This window comes from Salmo salar, chromosome ssa05, assembly GCF_905237065.1.
Source record: "Salmo salar chromosome ssa05, Ssal_v3.1, whole genome shotgun sequence".
Lineage (NCBI taxonomy): Eukaryota > Metazoa > Chordata > Actinopteri > Salmoniformes > Salmonidae > Salmo > Salmo salar.
The window spans coordinates 15,547,665-15,569,559 of NC_059446.1; the positions used below are offsets into that span (position 1 = coordinate 15,547,665).

Genomic DNA, 21,895 nt, shown 5'->3' on the forward strand with positions numbered 1-21,895 from the left:
CAATTTCACGTCTGTTTTTTAGGACGTTTATAAGCAAGTAAAGTAGACCGTATTAGTTCAATTGTAATTTTTCTACAGTTAGCCGATAGATCTTATGATAAAACAATATACTAATCAATCTAATCGAAGACACAATATATTGATAAATATTGCTTGCTAAATTTACAAGACTCATTCAATGTCCTATTTCTGTGTATCTCGTCACATCTTTCTGTGATGTATAATTAATGACCGAGCAAGTCAGGTGGTCAGTAGTCTTCACTTTCGATGAATCCCATTCACCAGACTCTCACCGCTCTCCGCTCTGATTGGTCCGTGAAAACATCGGTCGTTCACCACAGCCAACCAGTGAAAGGCGGGTAATGCCGTTTCGAACATGTTTTTTCTATGCAAACCCCTCGCGCCACCATCGGGTGACGTCATGGTCCCCACACAACAGAGAGATGCGCACTGAGTTATAGACGAGCTGGTTGTTCAGTGCGGTAAAAAAAAATTAGAAGAAAAGCAATAAGCAATAAAGATCCTGCCGAATAGCTTGTTTTTTTTTAAAGAGGAGTTGGACTTTCTGTTGATAACGGATATCATTTCTCATAAGGTAGGTGATAATATTGTGGTCCATATGTTAACGTTGCCTGTCTCTAAGTTGCGGCCTGTTGGGAAATTGCAGCTCGACAGGGTTGTTCTTGGGCTTTGGCCCTGTGCAGGTGTTAGTTGTATTCCATCCTTGTCTTATTGAGGCGACCACGCAGCTGGGCCTCTTTCTCCAGGTACGTTGTATCCAACAATACATTTTACATAATAGAAAGGGACATAGTCGTGTCAGACATTATTAGTTATGATAGAATTCGTGATATATTGATTTCTATGTAGCCTAATATTTTGAAAGTGGCCTATTGCAGCAAATCAACTGATCTAGCCTTTATGCTATGCTGTAGATGTTTTTTTTAAATCTAGTAGCTAGTTGTTAATAAAGCCAAAGATCCGAGTTAAGTGTCATTTTGTTCCTTTGATATGGCATCAATGCAACAACACTGTAGGCTAACATGAGACGCCACAACAACACTGTAGGCTTATACGAGACGCCACAACAACACTGTAGGCTTATACGAGACGCCACAACAACACTGTAGGCTAACATGAGACGCCACAACAACTCTGTAGGCTTATACGAGACGCCACAACAACACTGTAGGCTTATACGAGACGCCACAACAACACTGTAGGCTAACATGAGACGCCACAACAACACTGTAGGCTTATACGAGACGCCACAACAACACTGTAGGCTAACATGAGATGCCACAACAACACTGTAGGCTAACATGAGACGCCACAACAACACTGTAGGCTTATACGAGACGCCACAACAACACTGTAGGCTTATACGAGACGCCACAACAACACTGTAGGCTTATACGAGACGCCACAACAACACTGTAGGCTAACATGAGATGCCGCAACAACACTGTAGGCTAACATGAGATGCAGCAACAACACTGTAGGCTAACATGAGACGCCGCAACACTGTAGGCTTATACGAGACACCACAACAACAACACTGTAGACTTATACGAGACGCCACAACAACGCTGTAGGCTAACATGAGATGCCACAACAACACTGTAGGCTAACATGAGATGCCACAACAACACTGTAGGCTTATACGAGACGCCACAACAACACTGTAGGCTTATACGAGACGCCACAACAACACTGTAGGCTTATACGAGACGCCACAACAACACTGTAGGCTAACATGAGATGCCGCAACAACACTGTAGGCTAACATGAGATGCAGCAACAACACTGTAGGCTAACATGAGACGCCGCAACACTGTAGGCTTATACGAGACACCACAACAACAACACTGTAGGCTTATACGAGACGCCACAACAACGCTGTAGGCTAACATGAGACGCCGCAACAACACTGTAGGCTAACATGAGATGCCACAACAACACTGTAGGCTAACATGAGATGCCACAACAACACTGTAGGCTAACATGAGATGCCACAACAACACTGTAGGCTAACATGAGATGCCACAACAACACTGTAGGCTAACATGAGACGCCACAACAACACTGTAGGCTTATATGAGACGCCACAACACTGTAGGCTTATATGAGACGCCACAACAATACTGTAGGCTTATACGAGACGCCAGTGAAGAAGAAGAATAGCCTAATAGCCTATTTTACACAGAAAAATCCCCCTCATAAATGTAGCCTATAAAGGACGTGGCAGGAAAAATAAACCTAATTGAGGGAGTGTTTTAGACGATCAACTGCACCATGTTGAAATATCATCCCAGTTCTTTCCATTTCAACAGTCATCTCTTGGTGAATGATCTATGCCCCAGCTGGCTGTGGTTCTAATAGGCCTAGTTGACTGTTATAACCCTGGACATTTACTCATTTAGGACTGGGATCTTATTGTGTTTGAGAAGTATGTTCCATTCTTTCACCATATACTGGAACCATACCCTCACTCTCAGTGTAAAACTGGAACCATACCCTCACTCTCAGTGTACAACTGGAACCATACCCTCACTCTCAGTGTAAAACTGGATCTATTCCCTCACTCTCAGTGTACAACTGGAACCATACCCTCACTCTCAGTGTACAACTGGAACCATACCCTCACTCTCAGAGTAAAACTGGAACCATACCCTCACTCTCAGTGTAAAACTGGGACCATACATTGTACAAAGACCCTGTGGGAGAGACCCCTGACTATACAACTGAAGGCCTAGCTGTTTGTACCACTACTAAGTCATGAAGTGATACTTCTGTAAAGGCGACCGGTACAGCCAGGTACAGGTGAGGTCTGTTTTGCCTGAAGACTATAATACGGATCAAGGAGAAAGAGGTCAGAAGGGCCATGTGTCTTGTTGTTCTAGATGCTAGTTTCTGTGAGTAGATGTGTCTTGTTGTTCTAGATGCTAGTTTCTGTGAGGAGATGTGTCTTGTTGTTCTAGATGCTAGTTTCTGTGAGTAGATGTGTCTTGTTGTTCTAGATGCTAGTTTCTGTGAGGAGATGTGTCTTGTTGTTCTAGATGCTAGTTTCTGTGAGGAGATGTGTCTTGTTGTTCTAGATGCTAGTTTCTGTGAGGAGATGTGTCTTGTTGTTCTAGATGCTAGTTTCTGTGAGGAGATGTGTCTTGTTGTTCTAGATGCTAGTTTCTGTGAGTAGATGTGTCTTGTTGTTCTAGATGCTAGTTTCTGTGAGGAGATGTGTCTTGTTGTTCTAGATGCTAGTTTCTGTGAGGAGATGTGTCTTGTTGTTCTAGATGCTAGTTTCTGTGAGGAGATGTGTCTTGTTGTTCTAGATGCTAGTTTCTGTGAGGAGATGTGTCTTGTTGTTCTAGATGCTAGTTTCTGTGAGGAGATGTGTCTTGTTGTTCTAGATGCTAGTTTCTGTGAGGAGATGTGTCTTGTTGTTCTAGATGCTAGTTTCTGTGAGGAGATGTGTCTTGTTGTTCTAGATGCTAGTTTCTGTGAGGAGATGTGTCTTGTTGTTCTAGATGCTAGTTTCTGTGAGGAGATGTGTCTTGTTGTTCTAGATGCTAGTTTCTGTGAGGAGATGTGTCTTGTTGTTCTAGATGCTAGTTTCTGTGAGGAGATGTGTCTTGTTGTTCTAGATGCTAGTTTCTGTGAGGAGATGTGTCTTGTTGTTCTAGATGCTAGTTTCTGTGAGGAGATGTGTCTTGTTGTTCTAGATGCTAGTTTCTGTGAGTAGATGTGTCTTGTTGTTCTAGATGCTAGTTTCTGTGAGGAGATGTGTCTTGTTGTTCTAGATGCTAGTTTCTGTGAGGAGATGTGTCTTGTTGTTCTAGATGCTAGTTTCTGTGAGGAGATGTGTCTTGTTGTTCTAGATGCTAGTTTCTGTGAGTAGATGTGTCTTGTTGTTCTAGATGCTAGTTTCTGTGAGGAGATGTGTCTTGTTGTTCTAGATGCTAGTTTCTGTGAGTAGATGTGTCTTGTTGTTCTAGATGCTAGTTTCTGTGAGGAGATGTGTCTTGTTGTTCTAGATGCTAGTTTCTGTGAGTAGATGTGTCTTGTTGTTCTAGATGCTAGTTTCTGTGAGGAGATGTGTCTTGTTGTTCTAGATGCTAGTTTCTGTGAGGAGATGTGTCTTGTTGTTCTAGATGCTAGTTTCTGTGAGGAGATGTGTCTTGTTGTTCTAGATGCTAGTTTCTGTGAGTAGATGTGTCTTGTTGTTCTAGATGCTAGTTTCTGTGAGTAGATGTGTCTTGTTGTTCTAGATGCTAGTTTCTGTGAGGAGATGTGTCTTGTTGTTCTAGATGCTAGTTTCTGTGAGGAGATGTGTCTTGTTGTTCTAGATGCTAGTTTCTGTGAGGAGATGTGTCTTGTTGTTCTAGATGCTAGTTTCTGTGAGGAGATGTGTCTTGTTGTTCTAGATGCTAGTTTCTGTGAGTAGATGTGTCTTGTTGTTCTAGATGCTAGTTTCTGTGAGGAGATGTGTCTTGTTGTTCTAGATGCTAGTTTCTGTGAGGAGATGTGTCTTGTTGTTCTAGATGCTAGTTTCTGTGAGGAGATGTGTCTTGTTGTTCTAGATGCTAGTTTCTGTGAGTAGATGTGTCTTGTTGTTCTAGATGCTAGTTTCTGTGAGGAGATGTGTCTTGTTGTTCTAGATGCTAGTTTCTGTGAGGAGATGTGTCTTGTTGTTCTAGATGCTAGTTTCTGTGAGGAGATGTGTCTTGTTGTTCTAGATGCTAGTTTCTGTGAGGAGATGTGTCTTGTTGTTCTAGATGCTAGTTTCTGTGAGGAGATGTGTCTTGTTGTTCTAGATGCTAGTTTCTGTGAGTAGATGTGTCTTGTTGTTCTAGATGCTAGTTTCTGTGAGTAGATGTGTCTTGTTGTTCTAGATGCTAGTTTCTGTGAGTAGATGTGTCTTGTTGTTCTAGATGCTAGTTTCTGTGAGGAGATGTGTCTTGTTGTTCTATCTACCTGTCTCCTGAGTTAGCTAGGCTTACAGATCAGCTGTAGTTTTAGTGATGTTACCTGTCTCCTGAGTTAGCTAGGGTTACAGATCAGCTGTAGTTTTAGTGATGCTACCTGTCTCCTGAGTTAGCTAGGCTTACAGATCAGCTGTAGTTTTAGTGATGCTACCTGTCTCCTGAGTTAGCTAGGCTTACAGATCAGCTGTAGTTTTAGTGATGTTACCTGTCTCCTGAGTTAGCTAGGCTTACAGATCAGCTGTAGTTTTTGTGATGCTACCTGTCTCCTGAGTAAGCTAGACTTACAGATCAGCTGTAGTTTTAGTGATGTTTGAATTCAGTAGAATACCTTTGGTTGACAGCCCTACTTCTTTGTTGTGGTGCAGTATGATTTTGCTCAACAATCATTGCTACTAACATTTATACTGTTGCACTAGGCTGTGTGAGAGAGGTGGAGAGAGACGGTGACGATGCCGTTTCTCTCTGCCTGTGTGTGTGTTGTGGAAACAGTGTCAGTCATGGGTCAGTACAATGCCTCGACACTGGAAGCCTTTTTCCATCAATGACAAACTGTCGGACACACACTAGAGCTCAAACACAACTGAACTGTACCTAGGACAGGAAGAGGAAGGTTAGGTTAGCAAACATTTCTGATAAACCAGTCCGTTATGGGGAGGAGAGGAGGTTGTGTAACTAGAATGCCACAGTGTGTACTTAGGGTCCCAGGACCAAATGTTCTCCAGGGTAACGCTGTGTGTGAATGGGGTTTTAGCGTTAGTGAAGGTAGTCATTGAGAATCCACAGGAGCATCTGTTCCTCACAGCTCAGGAGAGTAACCATGGTTACTCAACTACCTCACCTGCCATCTGTTAAGTGTGTACAGGTGACATGTTTGGTCATCATTTCATAACCCTTCAAGTAAAATCAAGACGCGCACACACACAGAATATGTGTGGAGATTTTTCATTTTTGCAGCAGCCAGCAGGAGAAGATTAGGCTGATTTACAACACACAGATTAGAGGACGATTAGGCCGACTCACAACACACAGATTAGAGGACGATTAGGCCGATTTACAACACACAGATTAGAGGACGATTAGGCCGACTCACAACACACAGATTAGAGGACGATTAGGCCGACTCACAACACACAGATTAGAGGACGATTAGGCCGACTCACAACACACAGATTAGAGGAAGTCAAATTATGTTCTGTTAAAACTTTGTAGGAAACATGACTTGTTTCTCTTTCAATCTGACCTGTCTCAATTTGGGACTTGTAGTGTGGTCTTCTAACATGCTCTTAGTAGTATCACCCAGTCCAGCCTCCCTAGAACCTCTTATCACAGACTTTACTTAACAAAAGGCACGTCTCCAAAGGTGGTCCAGGTGCTTTTTGGCACTAGCTAGGTATCTAGCTAGTAAACGTAACAACACACAATAATACCAAAATCAATATCAGCATGTGAAGTAGCTACACTGAACAAAAATATATAAGAACATGCAACAATGTCAAAGATTTTACTGAGTTACAGTTAGTTCATATAAGGAAATGAGTCAATTGAAATAAATAAATTGGGCCCTAATCTATGGGTTTCACATGACTGGGAATACATATATGCATCTGTTGGTCCCAGAAACTTTAAAAGAAGGTTGGTGCGTGGATCAGAACCAGTCAGTATGTGGCATAATCACCATTTGCCTCATGCAGGGCGACACATCTCCTTTGCATAGTGTTGATCAGGCTGTTAATAGTGGCCTGTGGAATGTTGCCCCACTCCTCTTCAATGGCCGTGTGAAGTTCCTGGATATTGGCTGGAACTGGAACTGGAACACGCTGTCGTACGTGTTGATCCAGAGCATTCCAAACATGCTCAATGTCTGGTGAGTATGTAGGCCATGGAAGACCTGGGACATGTTCAGCTTCCAGGAATTGTGTACAGATCCTTGTGACAGGGGGTCGTGTATTATTAGGCTGAAACATGAGGTGATGGCGGTGGATGAACGGCACAACAATGTGCCTCAAAACTCATCACAGTAGCTCTGTGCATTCAGATTGCCATTTATAAAATGCAGTTGTGTTTGTTGTCCGTAGCTTATACCTGTCCATACCATAACCCCACCGCCTCCATGCGGCACTCTGTTCACAATGTTGACATCAGCAAACTGCTCGCCCACACGGTACCAAACACACTCCATCTGCCCGGTACAGTTGAAACCGGGATTCATCCGTAAAGATCACACTTCTCCAGCGTGTCAGTGGCCATCGAAGGTCAAGACCCTGGCGAGGACGATGAGCATGCAGATGAGCTTCCCTGAGACGCTTCTGACAGTTTGTGCAGACCTACAGTTTCATCAGCTGTCTGCGTGGCTGGTCTCAGACGATCCCGCAGGTGACGAAGCCAGATGTGGTGGTCCTGGACTGAGCTTACATTTGCGAGGCCGGTTGGACTTTCTGCCAAATTGTCTAAAACGACGTTGGAGGCGGCTTATGGTAGAGAAATTAACATTAAATTATCTGGCAACAGAACTGGTGGGCATTACTGCAGTCAACATGCCAATTGTACACTCCCTCAACTTGAGACATCTGTGGCATTGTGTTGTATGACAAAACTGCACATTTTAGTGGCCTTTTATTGTCCCCAGCACAAGGTGCACATGTGTAATGATTATACTGTTCAATTAGCTTCTTGATATGCCACACCTGTCAGGTGGATGGATTGTCTTGGCAAAGGAGCACAATTTGAGAGAAATAAGCTTTTTGGGCGTATGGACATTTTCTGGGATCTTTTATTTCAGCTCATGAAACATGGTCCCAACACTTTACATGTTATGTTTTATATTTTAGTTCAGTGTTAGTGCAGTTTGTTTAGGTGATTTTACAGCTATCAATTTAGGAGTCTACAATCTCACTGTGTTCAACCAATGTTTAATCTTACTATGTAACATGGTACCGCAAAACAAACGACCCCTATGGTAGAAGGGTTGTCTTGATGAGAGGAATTATGTTGTGAAGAGGCATTTGGAAAGATGGGTCAGGTGATTTGGGTCACGTGATGTTCTCTATACAATGCTCTGATTGTTGAGGGAGGTTGAGAAAGATAGAGATAGATGAGAAAGAAGTTAGCTCGGCTTTAGATGTTTACAGTAAACACTGTGAATATAGCCCAGCGAACGATGGAGGGACAGAAGAATGGGGGATGGAGGGACAACGCCTCACTGGCCCACTTTCCTTCTGTCCTGCAGTTTGTTGTGCTGTGGTATTCCCAGCTGATGGGGGAGGGGCAGTGTTTCACTACTAAACAGACCCAACGTAGGCTTAATGGTCTTCTGGCCTAGAATCTAAACCAGCAGAATGCTCTACATGTACGTCTACCTTGTTACAACGACTGGATTTCTTGAGTCCTCTCGCTTGCTCTCTAACTCCCTCTTGCTCTCTCCTCTCTCTCTCTCTCTCTCTGTCTGTCTGTCTGTCTGTCTGTCTGTCTGTCTGTCTGTCTGTCTGTCTGTCTGTCTGTCTGTCTGTCTGTCTGTCTGTCTGTCTGTACATCTATCTGTCTGTCTGTCTGTCTGTCTGTCTGTCTGTCTGTCTGTCTGTCTGTCTGTCTGTCTGTCTGTCTGTCTGTCTGTCTGTCTGTCTGTCTGTCTGTCTGTGTCTCACTCACTCACTCACTCACTCACTCACTCACTCACTCACTCACTCACTCACTCACCCACTCACTCACACACACACACACACACACACACACACACACACACACACACGGCTAGTGGTCACAGCCAGTAGCTGCTTCCTAATTTTAAAGTGTGAATTATTGACTGTGTGTTTAGTCTCTTCTTGCCGTGAGTCCATTGTTAGCTGGATAGAGGGCAGAGAGGTTAGGCCACTCCATCTCAGGTTCAGGGGTGTGAGTCACAATGCACTCAGGCTTTGTATGATGTCATGAGAAAGATATGCAGTACTCGTCTCTTTGTACTTTACTACTTCCTTTAGGGTGCTAGCAAATGTATAGGTTGGACGTACGTGTGTGGAAGCACTTCCTCATAGAAGGGTTGAAACCGCTAGCTGACAGACTTCTCTGGTATGATGGACATTTCTAGAAATACAACTAGAAGCATGTGGCCATGCGTTTGACCTACACAAGGAAAACGGTCATACAACAGTGACATTGTACAATGACAACTAGGGATCAAGATGTTATGTTGTTGTCTTATTTTCACAATGTATCTGCTGTTATTTCTTACAACCAACACAAACTCTTGAACATCACATTGGCTGTTACTTAAACCAATTCCAGCTTCCACTTCCACTCATCTGCCCTGGGCTCTCTCAGTAATTTCAACCCAAGAGGAAACTCCGGCGTTACAGAGGCTAGAGACGGGGGATCCTGGTGAGATGAAGACGAAGGGAAAACTGTCCACCTCTTCCTTCCATTCTACAGTCACTTGATAATAAGAGGATGACCGTGCAGGTTTTTTACCAACGGGGCTCTCGGAACGCGATAGATTCACCGGGCGGACAAGGCAGTAGAGTCGGGGAAATTGAGGGGGGAGGGGTTTACCTCGATCAACTACAACTGGTGTACCAATTTGCATACCACCTCCAATTTGCATACCGCCCCAACAGATCCATAGATGACGCAATCTCAATTTTATTTTATTTTTTTCAAATTTTCAAAATTTGACCCTTGGGTCTTGACTTGATGTGCATTTGCAATATAAAAAATTATGGTGGAGCACGCTCGACATCTATTGGATTTTTGCTGTGTGACACTTGGCATTTGCCATATGACATTTGCAATATGTTTTGAATGAAACGGCGTCCAATTGAGTGGTATTGTACATCGTGTATATGTTTCGTACGGTGCCAATAAGATCACATTCATTTTGACCATTTCAGGGGGGTATTCCCTTACCATGACAAGCACTGGCTAAAGGGACTCCTGGCTAAAGGGACTCCTAGGGGCTTTCTCTCACACACTTGTCTACTGTTATCTCCAGCCTGTGTTGACTCTCTGCAGGGCTGTGAAACTGCAACAATACATTTGTTTGTCCCTCTCCTCCAATCTCTCTTTTTTTTCCCTAAATGCTCCTTCCTCCTCTCTGTTCAGTTACATTCAACATAGCTTTATTGGCTTCATTATAGGAGCAATACAAAAGGAATTGTGTTTACACATTAGAATAAACATTAAACATCTCTCTTCCTCTCCCCATCCGTCCCTCTCTTCCTCTCCCTCCCTCCCTCTCTTTCTACAGGTGTCTCTGTTGTCTAGCAGATGAATTTTGAGCAGCCTCCTCCGTACCAGGCCCCTGGTTACCCCCAGCAGGGTTACCCCCAGCAGGGTTACCCCCAGCAGGGTTACCCTCAGCAGGGTTACCCCCAGCAGGGATACCCTCCCCAGGGTTACCCCGTAAACATGGAGCAACCTGGAGGATTCCCTCCTCAAAACCCAGGCTACCCTGCTGGCCCCGGGGGACCTCCTGGACCCTACCCCGGCCAGGGACAAGCAGGCCCCTACCAGGAGGGCTACCCTGGACAGCCCCAGTTTGGATGGCAGGGAGGATCACCCCCAGGACCCATGTATGGAGAGGCACCTAAAAACACAGGTGAGAGGGAGGCAGAATGAGGAGAGTGGAAGAGGAAGAGGCAGAATGAGGAGAGTGGAAGAGGGGTGAGGGGAGGAAAAGAAGCGGGAGAAGGAGGGGTGAGGAGGAGAGAGGGGAGGAAGAATACCGGGAGAAGGAATACAGGGAGAAGGAGAGGACAGGGGTGAGGGGAGGAAGAATACAGGGATAAGGAGAAGAGGGGATGAAGAATGCAGGGAGAAGGAGAGGACGGGTGAGGAGGAGAGGGGGGAGGAAGAATACAGGGATAAGGAGAGGAGAGGGGTGAGGAGGAGAGAGAGGGGATGAAGAATACAGGGATAAGGAGAGGAGAGGGGTGAGGAGGAGAGAGAGGGGATGAAGAATACAGGGATAAGGAGAGGAGAGGGGTGAGGAGGAGAGAGAGGGGATGAAGAATACAGGGATAAGGAGAGGAGAGGGGTGAGGAGGAGAGAGAGGGGATGAAGAATACAGGGATAAGGAGAGGAGAGGGGTGAGGAGGAGAGAGAGGGGATGAAGAATACAGGGAGAAGGAAAGGGAAGGATATTGTTTGCCTTGACTTAGGGCTGTCCCCTGAAAAAATAAAAATGTTGGTCAACCGAGAGTCGTCGAAATGTTGAAACTTATTTTTCAGGATGTAGACAGACACCCTATGTGTTTTGAATAAAATCAACTACATATGCACTGAGCTTGTCTGAAGCTTTAAGAACACTGTTTGATTCAATAATTCAGACGCACAAATTACTCAGAGCCTGATGGTCACACTGTGTTAAAAAAATGATAGTGAGTGCCTATGTGACTGGCAAACGTTGTCTCGCTCTCCTCCCTACTGCAGCGAAAAGGCACCACAGCACAATAAGTTACCGAAATCCCAAATTTGTTTTAAAAAAAACATTCCCTCAACCCTTGCTCTCTTTACATGAAACATGTAAGCATCACATGCATGTGACCAATGGGGCCTATAGCCTATCATAATCACATCAATAAATTGGTTATGACAAACGACAGCAAAATGGATGCAGAGGACGTGAAATAAAAACTTGAAATGGGTGAAAGTTTACTGGTTGCTCAGGAGGGAAAGAGGAAGTCAGATGTGTGGAAGACATTTGACTTAGTTGTGGAAACTACTGCAGATCCAGATAAAGGAGGGTATATGAGCAAGCACTGTGTGAGTTATGTGTGCCAAACAGTTGCTGTTAGATTACAATATTATATTTATATATTTTGTTTTTTTCATTTGGAACAAGTGTACCAGTCTATTTTAATGAAAAAAAGATTATATAAAGCCTTTATTACAGCAGACTAAAAACAGTTACATCGTCAATTGCGGTTTATTGTTTAGGCTAATTATTCAAAGCTCCCTTTGTTATTTAATTTAAAACTAAAATGCTTGATTGCATTTCAAAGCATGAATGTCTCATATGATGTGTGATGGCAATAACGAATTAATGTTTGATTGATACAGTAGCCTATATATTGAAATATAGGCCTAAGTAAGTTACAGTATTAAGACTAAACAGGATGCCTACAGTTCGATGGTGGTTATACAAGGATACCATACAAAGACCACTAATGACATGACTTATTATCATAATAATAGTAATAATAACAATAAGGAGATCAAGAAAAAGGAGGCTATAGGAGTGAGAGCTGTGTGTATATTATGTGTGACAAACAGGTGCTGTTAGATTACAATATCATTGTTCTGCCTGTTTGAAACAGTGTAAACAAATCTAATTCTAAGTAATACCAGTCTGTTCTAACAAAAATAATTGTAAAGCCTTTATTACAGCAGAGCAAAGATTAAAACAGCCAAATCTGTGAAATGTCTTTATCCAACAATCTTCTGCTGCATGAGGCTTGGTGCTCACGGAATCAGTAAGTTATTAAACACACAGTCAAACAGGCAACAGAAGCAAGATATGTCTTATTTCTGGAGATGTTTGTATGTATATGGATGATTTATAAAGCCAGGCACATTTAACAGTTGATTATAGACCTAATTAAATGGGGGTTTCCTCCGCCACATTGTTCTCAATCCCAATATGCTGGTTAACTTTGGTATTATGCACATAGGTAAAGGTGGCAATTCCACGGCGTACTGAAGATTCTTTCAGAACAGTGGACAGTGACCGTATCCAATGCGGGGAAAAGCACATTTGTTATAATATTAGATTTATTAGTATTGCACCATTATTTTTACATAATATAACCATATGTCAGTATCACATGTCTTAGAGTGATGGACTGTCCCATCCCCGTGGCCTCCACAATGGATTAGTCCACTGAGACGGGCGTAAATCAGACGGGTGTCTTGTGCTTGACTAAAGAAATCTCTCGACCAAATAATCGACTAGTCGACTAAATGGTGTCAGCCCTACCTTGACTTCTCTGAATGCAAAGACGCTGGAGGTGCTTTGGGAACAATGTCTCCCCTGGGATCCCCAGCCGTTCCATGTATTTGATCTATTGGGGGCTCCTGAGTGGCGCAGCGGTCTAAGGCACTGCATCTCAGTGCTAGAGGCATCACAACAGACCCTGGTTCAGCGGTCTAAGGCACTGCATCTCAGTGCTAGAGGCGTCACTACAGACCCTGGTTCAGCGGTCTAAGGCACTGCATCTCAGTGCTAGTGGCGTCACTACAGACCCTGGTTCAGCGGTCCAAGGCACTGCATCTCAGTGCTAGAGGCGTCACTACAGACCCTGGTTCAGCGGTCTAAGGCACTGCATCTCAGTGCTAGCGGCGTCACTAGCACTGAGCTAGTTCACCTAGTTCAGGCCCTTGACTAGGGGAATCAGGTGAGCTAGTTCACCTAGTTCAGGCCCTTGACTAGGGGAATCAGGTGAGCTAGTTCACCTAGTTCAGGCCCTTGACTAGGGGAATCATTTAAATTGTGAAACATTTGGGAACCAGTGGGTCAGACAGTTCTATCTGGGGTTGCAAAGCTACTGGTAATTTACCAAAGTTGCCAGAATCTTCAGTAATTTAGGTAATGAATATAATCTATCATAACTTTGGTAATTCATACTTGAATAGCTTTTAAAAAAGAAAGTATTCATATATAGTATACATGTTTTATATCTGGATCCAAATTGTCCATGAGTTTCTAGTAGACAGACCATATGGTTCAAGAGAAAAGCCGAATTATTGAAAAATGCATCTAATCAACAATGGCACTATTTTCTCTGCAACACATACAACTATAGACTTCTTTTACAACTGCCACCAGTTGACGCCTAACATTGACAACAAACACATATTGGCATAGTAAAATAAGTTTGAAAAAATATATATACATAAATAAATAAATATACATACATATGGTGCATTCAGAAAGTATTCAGATCCCTGGATTTTCCCACCTTTTATTACATTAGTCTTATTCTAAAATTGATTAAATAAATGTTTTAATCATAGTGCTTGATGGTTTTTGTGACTGCAGTTGAAGAAAAAAGTTATTGAAATGTTCCGGATTGACTGACCTTTGTCTTGAAATAATGATTGACTGTTGTTCTTTGCTTATTTGAGCTGTTCTTGCCACAATATGGACTTAGCCCTATTTGGTAAAATATGGACCATCTTCTGTATACCACCCCTACCTTGTCACAACACAACTGATTGGCTCAAACACATTAAGAAGGAAAGAAATTCCACAAATGACCTTTAACAAGGCACACCTGTTAATTGAAATGCATTCCAGGTGACTACCTCATGAAGCTGGTTGAGAGAATGGCAAGTGTGCAAAGCTGTCATCTAGGCAAAGGGTGGCTACTTTGAATAATCTCAAATATAAAATATATTTTGATTAGTTTAACACTTTTTTGGGGGTTACTACATAATTCCGTATGTGTTATTTCATAGTTTTGCTGTCTTCACTATTATTCTACCATGTAGAAAATAGTAAAATAAAGAAAAACCCTTAAATGAGTAGGTGTGTCCAAACCTTTGACTGGTACTTTAAGTATTCAAACCATTTACTCAGTACTTTGTTGAAGCACTTTTGGCAGCCATTACAGCCTTGAGTCTTCTTGGGTACGATGCTACAAGCTTGACACATCTGTATTTGGGGAGTTTCTCCCATTCTTCTCTGCAGATCCCCTCAAGTTCGGTCAGGTTGGGTGGGGAGCGTCGCTGCACAGCTATTTTCAGGTCTCTCCAGAGATGTTCGATTGGGTTTAAGTCCGAGTTCTGGCTGGGCCACTCAAGGACATTCAGAGACTTGTCTTGAAGCCACTCCTGTGTTGTCTTGGCTGTGTGCTTAGGGTCGTTGTCCTGTTGGAAGGGGAACATTCGCCCCAGTCTGAGATCCTGAGCACTCTAGAGCAGGTTTTCATCAAGGATCTCTCTGTTCTTCGCTCCGTTCGTCTTTCCCTTGGTCCTGACTAGTCTCACAGTCCCTGCTGCTGAAAACATCCCCACTGCATGATGATTCCACCATCATGCTTCACTGTAGGGATGGTGCCATGTTTCCTCCAGATGTGATACTTTGCATTCAGGCCAAAGAGTTCAATCTTGGTTTCATCAGAACAGAGAATCTTGTTTCTTATGGTCTGAGAGTCTTTAACTCCAAGCGGGCTGTCATGTGCCTTTTACTGAGGAGTGGCTTCCTTCTGGCCACTCTACCGTAAAGGTGGAGTGCTGTAGAGATGGTTGTTCTTCTGGAAGGTTCTCCCATCTCCAGAGAGGAATTCTAGAGCTCGGTCAGTGTGATCATCGGGTTCTTGGTCACCTCCCTGACCAAGGCCCTTCTCCCTCGATTGTTCAGTTTGGCCGGGCGGCTAGCTCTAGGAAGAGTCTTGGTGGTTCTAAACTTCTTCCAGTTTAGAAATGGAGAACACTGTGTTCTTGGGGACCTTCAATCCTGCAGAAATGTTTTGGTACCTTTCCCCAGATCTGTGCCTCGACACAATCCTGTCTCAGAGCTCTGTGGACAATTCCTTCGACCGCATGGTGGACTCCAATCAAGTTAGAGAAACATTTCAAGGATGATCAATGGAAACAGGATGCAACTGAGCTCAATTTTGTGTCTCATAGCAAATGGTCTGAATACTTATGTAAATAGTATTTTTTTTCTATTCATTTGCAAAAACGTCTAAAAACCTGTTTTTGCTCTGTCATTATGGGGTGTTGTGTGTAGATTGAATACTTTTATTTAATCCATTTTAGAATAAAGGCTGTAACGTGGAGAAAGTCCAGGGGTCTGAGTACTTTCCGAATGCACTGTATACGGTTCTTTTATATCAGCATGCCATTGTGTGTTCTTAAAGGAGAAGGTTGTTGTAGCTAACCACATGATAGCCAGATCAGTTTCTGCTTTTGTTCTTGTCATATGATTTAAAGCGGTGTTGTCTAAAACAGAAAGGCAACTTTCCAGACTTATCAGGCCCTGTATTTGTTTACCTGGATAATACCTTCTCAGTGGTGAATAGTGGACTGCCACATTCATAACCAAGTGGGAGGTGGGAATTTACCAGTTGTGAAGTCGTAAATACCAGTTGGATGCATTCACTCACTTGTGACTGACCAGCTGAAATCAGTCTCATGTAGCAAAAACATAAGAGACTCGGCGCTACACAATGGTATATCATACACTGCAATTGAGGAACAATGGGAAAGTAGATCAACTTGTAAAGGGCCTTTGAAAGTTTTGGTACCTTCTCAAGTCCTGTGTTCACACCCTCTTAAGCCAGCCCCGCCCGTCTCTTTAAGGATTCATATGTGAGGTCGTGCGCTAAACAGTGAGTAGTGTAGTAAAGATTAAGACTAAAAGTGGTAGCCGACAATAAGGAACAATTCCAGCTAAATGTTACTTGTCTAAATTGATGGGTCATGTGAAATAAATGCTGTAACCCCCAGCCACATCCAGTAAAAGTAGAAATCATTCCAAATTCCTTAAACAAGACAGCACAAATATATTTTTTCCCCTTTTGAAAATAGCCAGGGGCAAACTCCAACAATTTACAAACGAAGCAGTCCAGGTCACAACAGGTATTCTCTCACTCTTCATAACGCTCTTGGTTCTCTCCTGCTCTGCCCCTTTGTGCAGGCTGCTGCCTCCTTTATCCCCAAGCACTCCCTGGCTTAACGAGCGACAGCCTTGCCTCGTTGGGGCAGGAAGTCCATATAAGGCCAGGGGGTGGAGCCAACCGGCTGCCAGATATCTCCCCTCAATTACCACTCCCCTCATCTCTCCCTGCCGTATGCCACACTGTATACATGGATGAAATACATTTGATTCTAAGGCACATGAAAGTTCACATGTTCAAGAAGGCATTTGCCAAAAAATTCATTTTGATAAAAAATTAATAAAAAAAGTTCAAAAGGCTCTCCTGTGAAGTCGTGACTTGCGACATACGCCTAGTTTCCTGAATCGGGTCACCTTTGAACTTGTTGAGAAATGCTGATTGGCTAATTGCCAACAAGCGGCCTAAACCATAAACAAAAAAAAGTATAGCTACAGTATCATGCTTGTAAACAAAGTATAGTGTTCCAAAACCATATAAATAGATTGCTTTTTATAAATGGTTTCTGCATTAAACTGCCAAAAATGCTCTTATCAAGGTCCTTTCCTTAGTAGGTGACGTCAGAGCCCTGCATGATAAATTAGTTTTCCACTCGTAATTACCAGTTGGGGGGGCCATCCGAAGACGTGGACGTAGGTTAAGGCAGCCCTCTGCACCTCTCTGATTCAGAGGGGTTGGGTTAAATGCCGAATACACGTTTCAGTTGAATACATTCAGTTGGACAACTGACTAGGTATCCCCTTTCCTTTCAAGTCTTTTCTTTCCAGTTGTATTTGGTAAATACCACCTTCCCACTTGGTTATGAACACAGCAAACTTACTGCCTGGCAACTGTTGCTAAAGAGCAGTCCCTTTTTGTACTAGGGTAGTACCTTGCCACTCAGGTAACACATAGCTGACCTGACTCACTCCAGATGGCAGCCTTTGTAAGGTGTGTGTGTGTGTGCACATTAATGATTAACAGCAAATATACCAACGATAACAAGAAGAGTATGTTGTTAGGGCTAAGTGTGTGTGACTTGTGTATTCCAAGTATGTGTATTCCAAGGGCGGCAGGTAGCCTAGTGGTTAGAGCGTTTGGCCAGTAACCAAAAGGTCGCTGGTTTGAGTACCCAAGCCGACATGATGAAAAATCTGTCTGTGCCCTTGAGCAGGGCTAATAACCCTAATTTCATTGCACCTATCTGGTGTATGTGACAATAAAACATATTTTTTTTACTGCTAGTTGTAAAGGTTTAACTTTAATAAATGAATGTCTACCTCTCTCTTTCCCCATCCCTCCCTTCCTCTAGTGTACGTGGTGGAGGAGAGAAGGAGAGATGATTCAGGAGACACATGTCTGACTGCCTGTTGGACGGCTCTCTGCTGCTGCTGCTTGTGGGACATGCTCACATAACCTCTGACCCCTGACATTTACCCTTACCTGCTTTGACCCTTACCCTTTACCTCCTAACCCTTAACCCAAAGTCCCTCTCATCTGTAATAGAAAACAAGTACTGGAAGCAATAGAACACTATGAAAATCTGGGAAACCAGGCCTGGTATTTATAGCGGACTTTGAAAAGGCCTTTGATAAAGTACAACTAGAATTTATATGTAAATGCCTGGACTATTTTAATTTTGGAGAGTGTCTTATACAATGGCTTAAAGTTATGTATAGTAACCCCAGGTGTAAAATAGTAAATATTGGCTACTTCTCAGGAAGTATTAAATTGTCAAGAGGAGTAAATCAAGGTTGTCCACTATCGGCATATCTATTTATTATGGCCATCGACATGTTAGCTATTGAAATCAGATCCTATAATATCAAGGGGCTAGAATTCCTGGGCTTAAAAACAAAGGTGTCATTGTACGCTGATCATTCATGTTTTCTTTTAAATACGCAATTTGGATCCCTGCACAGCCTCCTAGAGGATGTAGATAATTTTTCTTACCTCTGGATTAAAACCAGAATGATAAATGCTCCATATTACGTATTGGATCACTAAAAAAGACAACTTTTACATTACCGTGTAGTTTACCAATAACATGGTCTGACGATGTAGTGGACATACTTGGTATACATATCCCAAAAGAAAGAAATGATCTCGCTACAATAAATATTTATAGAAAGTTAGCCAAATTAGATACGATTTTGCTACCATGGAAAGGACAACATCTGTTTATTTGTGGAAAAATTACCCTGATTTAATTATTTTGTCATATTCCAGTTCACGTATTTACCTAATGACTTGTTTTTTGAAATTATATGAGCAAAAAAATTTCACCTTATTTTGAATGGCAAGCCAGACAAACTTAAACGGGCCTATTTATATAATGAATATGAATTTGAAGGGCAGAAATTATTAAATAAAAAAGGATTGGACCTCTCACTAAAGACTTCAGTCATACAAACACTATACATAAATCTGAACTGGTTCTCGAGCAGATGAGAGAAAAAAGGAAAAAAAGGTTTAAAAATGGTATAATCTTTGGAAATTATATCATAAATAGGACTGGTGGAATTATGTCACACATGCAGTTAACAAAAAAATATAGAAATGTCTGCTCTATCCAAAATTACAACCAACTGATTGCAGCATTGTGGAAAGGGGAGAAGGTAAGGAACTTGACTGTTGGCCCTGCGTTAAAGACCAAAATTGGTTAAAGAAAATTGTGATAAATAAAAAAAAGTATGCCAGTTTCATTTAAGCACCAAAAAATGGATAGCTGCACCATACAGGTTGCAAAATAGTTGGGAGATTTTTGATGTTCCGATTCTATAGTACCTGGTTTATGAACTGATACACAAAACGACGCCAGATTCTAAACGTAGAGTTTTTCAATTTAAATTATTATACACAATTCTTGCAACCAATAGAATGTTATAGATATGGGGATATAATCTTCCCAGGTCTGCAGATTTTGCTGTGAAGAGACAGAATCATTAGATCATTTATTTTGGTACTGTCCATATGTAGCTTGTTTTTGGTCACAGGTTCAGGAATGGATGAAGAATTACAACATTTACCTAGAACTAACACTGCAGATAGCAATACTGAGTGATTTGAAAAGTCATAGTCAATCGATCAATAATATAATAATACACTTAGCACATTTTTTTAATTTAATTTACAATCTGTAGAAACTATGAGAATTGAAAGTTTCAGAGCTTTTCTGCAACAGCACAGTGGAAATATATATGGCAGCCAAAAATCAAAATCAAATGGTCTTCAGAGATAGATAGGTGGGGTTGAGTGTAGCTGAAGGCTGGGATGCTAATGTAAAATATATTGTCCATAAATTGTATATAGTATGTATAGGCAGGAAGTAGAAGCCTAAGTATCGTTGTCCATTAGTTTACTTCAATTAGGCGAGTTGTGGTAGGGTTATGGGAAAATAAGCAACTTTTTAAAAAGCCCCTCATCTTACCCCGACCTACCTGTTACACTGTCCCTCCATCTGGCCTTACTTCCTGTTAGTCCACCTTAATCATTCTCTCTCCCCCTAACTATCAGCCTTACCCCTTGAACTCCTGTTGTCCGTCCCAAACGTCCAGCCGGAACCCCTGTACCTCCTGAACCATGGTAGCATTATATGATAACCTCTATGCATCTATCATAGTGCTCCTACACCTGACTTAACCCCTCTGTAGCAGTTTAGCTACTATATGTTCCCTAAATCTCAGGCACTGTACTGTAGATGTTGCTTCTTGTGGAACACAAATTCATTCTCAAACACCACACACACAATATGCACTCATATCTCAGGCGTTCTACTGTAGATGATACACAAACGAACACACGCACCATGCACTCTCTCTCTCTCCTGGGCACTTTAACATCTTACCTCTGTAAGGTACTTCTCCTGCCTCCCTCCTCCCAAACAAACCTCTAGTCATACCACCCCATATTCCCTAAACCCTATACCACCCTAACAAATGACTCTCTACACCATATCCGTCATGGCTACCTAGACCACTACATGCCAGTAAGCTGCAGTGCCCCTTGCCAACCCCCTGACCCCCCGCTGTACCATGCTGAAGCTTGAACTGTCCTCTCCGTTATGTTTGCACAACAGCTACTGTGGTTTCCTGTTTGTCTTAGGATGAATCCTATGAGCTGGCATTGAATGCATTTTTTTTTTAAAGACGATGACAATAAATATTTGAATGTTTGATTACATGTAATATTGTTCAATGCTTGCAATGTTTTTTTCCTGTTACTCTTCCAGGATCTAGAAATTATGATTTGATTGCTATGTTATTTTTAATATTCTCATTCCTTGAAGGAGAGAACATGAAACATAAAAAAGTGAATGTTTGTTATGTAGATGCCTTTGCCTAACATGAGAATCTTGCGTTAAGAATAAATTACTCCCAAAACAGTCAACATTGTCTGGTGTCTTTCACTCTGGTCTGTGTTCAGTTAGTCAGTTGTGGGTGTGTCTGTGTGTTTTACTGTGCTTGCTGTAGCAGAGGTTGAGTGTGTTATAGATCTCTATGGTTAGTAATTGGTTCCAGGATAGATCTGAGTCTATTTATACCACTGGACTGCTGCGACCTTGGCTGGGGAGTCACACTGGGCTGCTGTGACCTTGGCTGGGGAGTCACACTGGGCTGCTGCGACCTTGACTGGGGAGTCACACTGGGCAGCTTTGACCTTGGCTGGGGTTGGACTGCGGTACACTGGGCTGCTGTGACCTTGGCTGGGGAGTCACACTGGGCTGCTGCGACCTTGACTGGGGAGTCACACTGGGCAGCTTTGACCTTGGCTGGGGAGTCACACTGGGCTGCTGCGACCTTGGCTGGGGAGTCACACTGGGCTGCTGTGACCTTGGCTGGGGAGTCACACTGGGCTGCTGTGACCTTGGCTGGGGAGTCACACTGGGCTGCTGTGACCTTGGCTGGGGAGTCACACTGGGCTGCTGTGACCTTGACTGGCGAGTCTTGTGTAACCACCGTGATTTAGACTACAGCAGTAGATGAGGATGAGGATAAATGACGACATGGATAATATAGAGCTGGCTGGCTTCTCTGTGCATCGGCAGGACAGAGCAGTTACCTCTGGTAAGACAAGGGGCGGCGGTGTGTGTCAGTAACTGCTGGTGCGCGATGTCTAATATTAAAGAAGTCTCGAGGTATTGCTCGCCTGAGGTAGAATACCTCATGATAAGCTGTAGATCACACTATCTACCAAGAGTTCTCATCTGTATTATTCGTAGCCGTTTATTTACCACAAACAGATGCTGACACTAAGACCGCACTCAACGAGCTGTATAAGGCCATAAGCAAACAAGAAAATGCTCATCCAGAAGTGGCGCTC

At 42.8% G+C, this 21,895-nt stretch overlaps 1 protein-coding gene across 1 annotated transcript; it reads left to right on the forward strand.

The window, feature by feature from the left end:
* Positions 1 to 393: 393 nt before the first annotated feature.
* Positions 394 to 20,962, forward strand: LOC106604334 (cysteine-rich and transmembrane domain-containing protein 1). The gene is made up of 3 exons (XM_014198872.2): positions 394 to 595; positions 10,222 to 10,572; positions 17,886 to 20,962. Exons 2-3 carry the CDS (start codon positions 10,242 to 10,244, stop codon positions 17,987 to 17,989), a joined length of 435 nt encoding a protein of 144 aa, XP_014054347.1. The 5' UTR covers positions 394 to 595; positions 10,222 to 10,241; the 3' UTR covers positions 17,990 to 20,962.
* The last annotated feature ends 933 nt before the right edge of the window (positions 20,963 to 21,895 follow it).

Coding starts and splice junctions, on each gene's coding strand:
- LOC106604334 (XM_014198872.2), top strand. CDS start 10,242: ATGAATTTTGAGCAGCCTCCTCCGTACCAGGCCCCTGGTTACCCCCAG. Junction 10,573..17,885: donor AGAGGCACCTAAAAACACAG/GTGAGAGGGAGG, acceptor CCCTTCCTCTAG/TGTACGTGGTGGAGGAGAGA.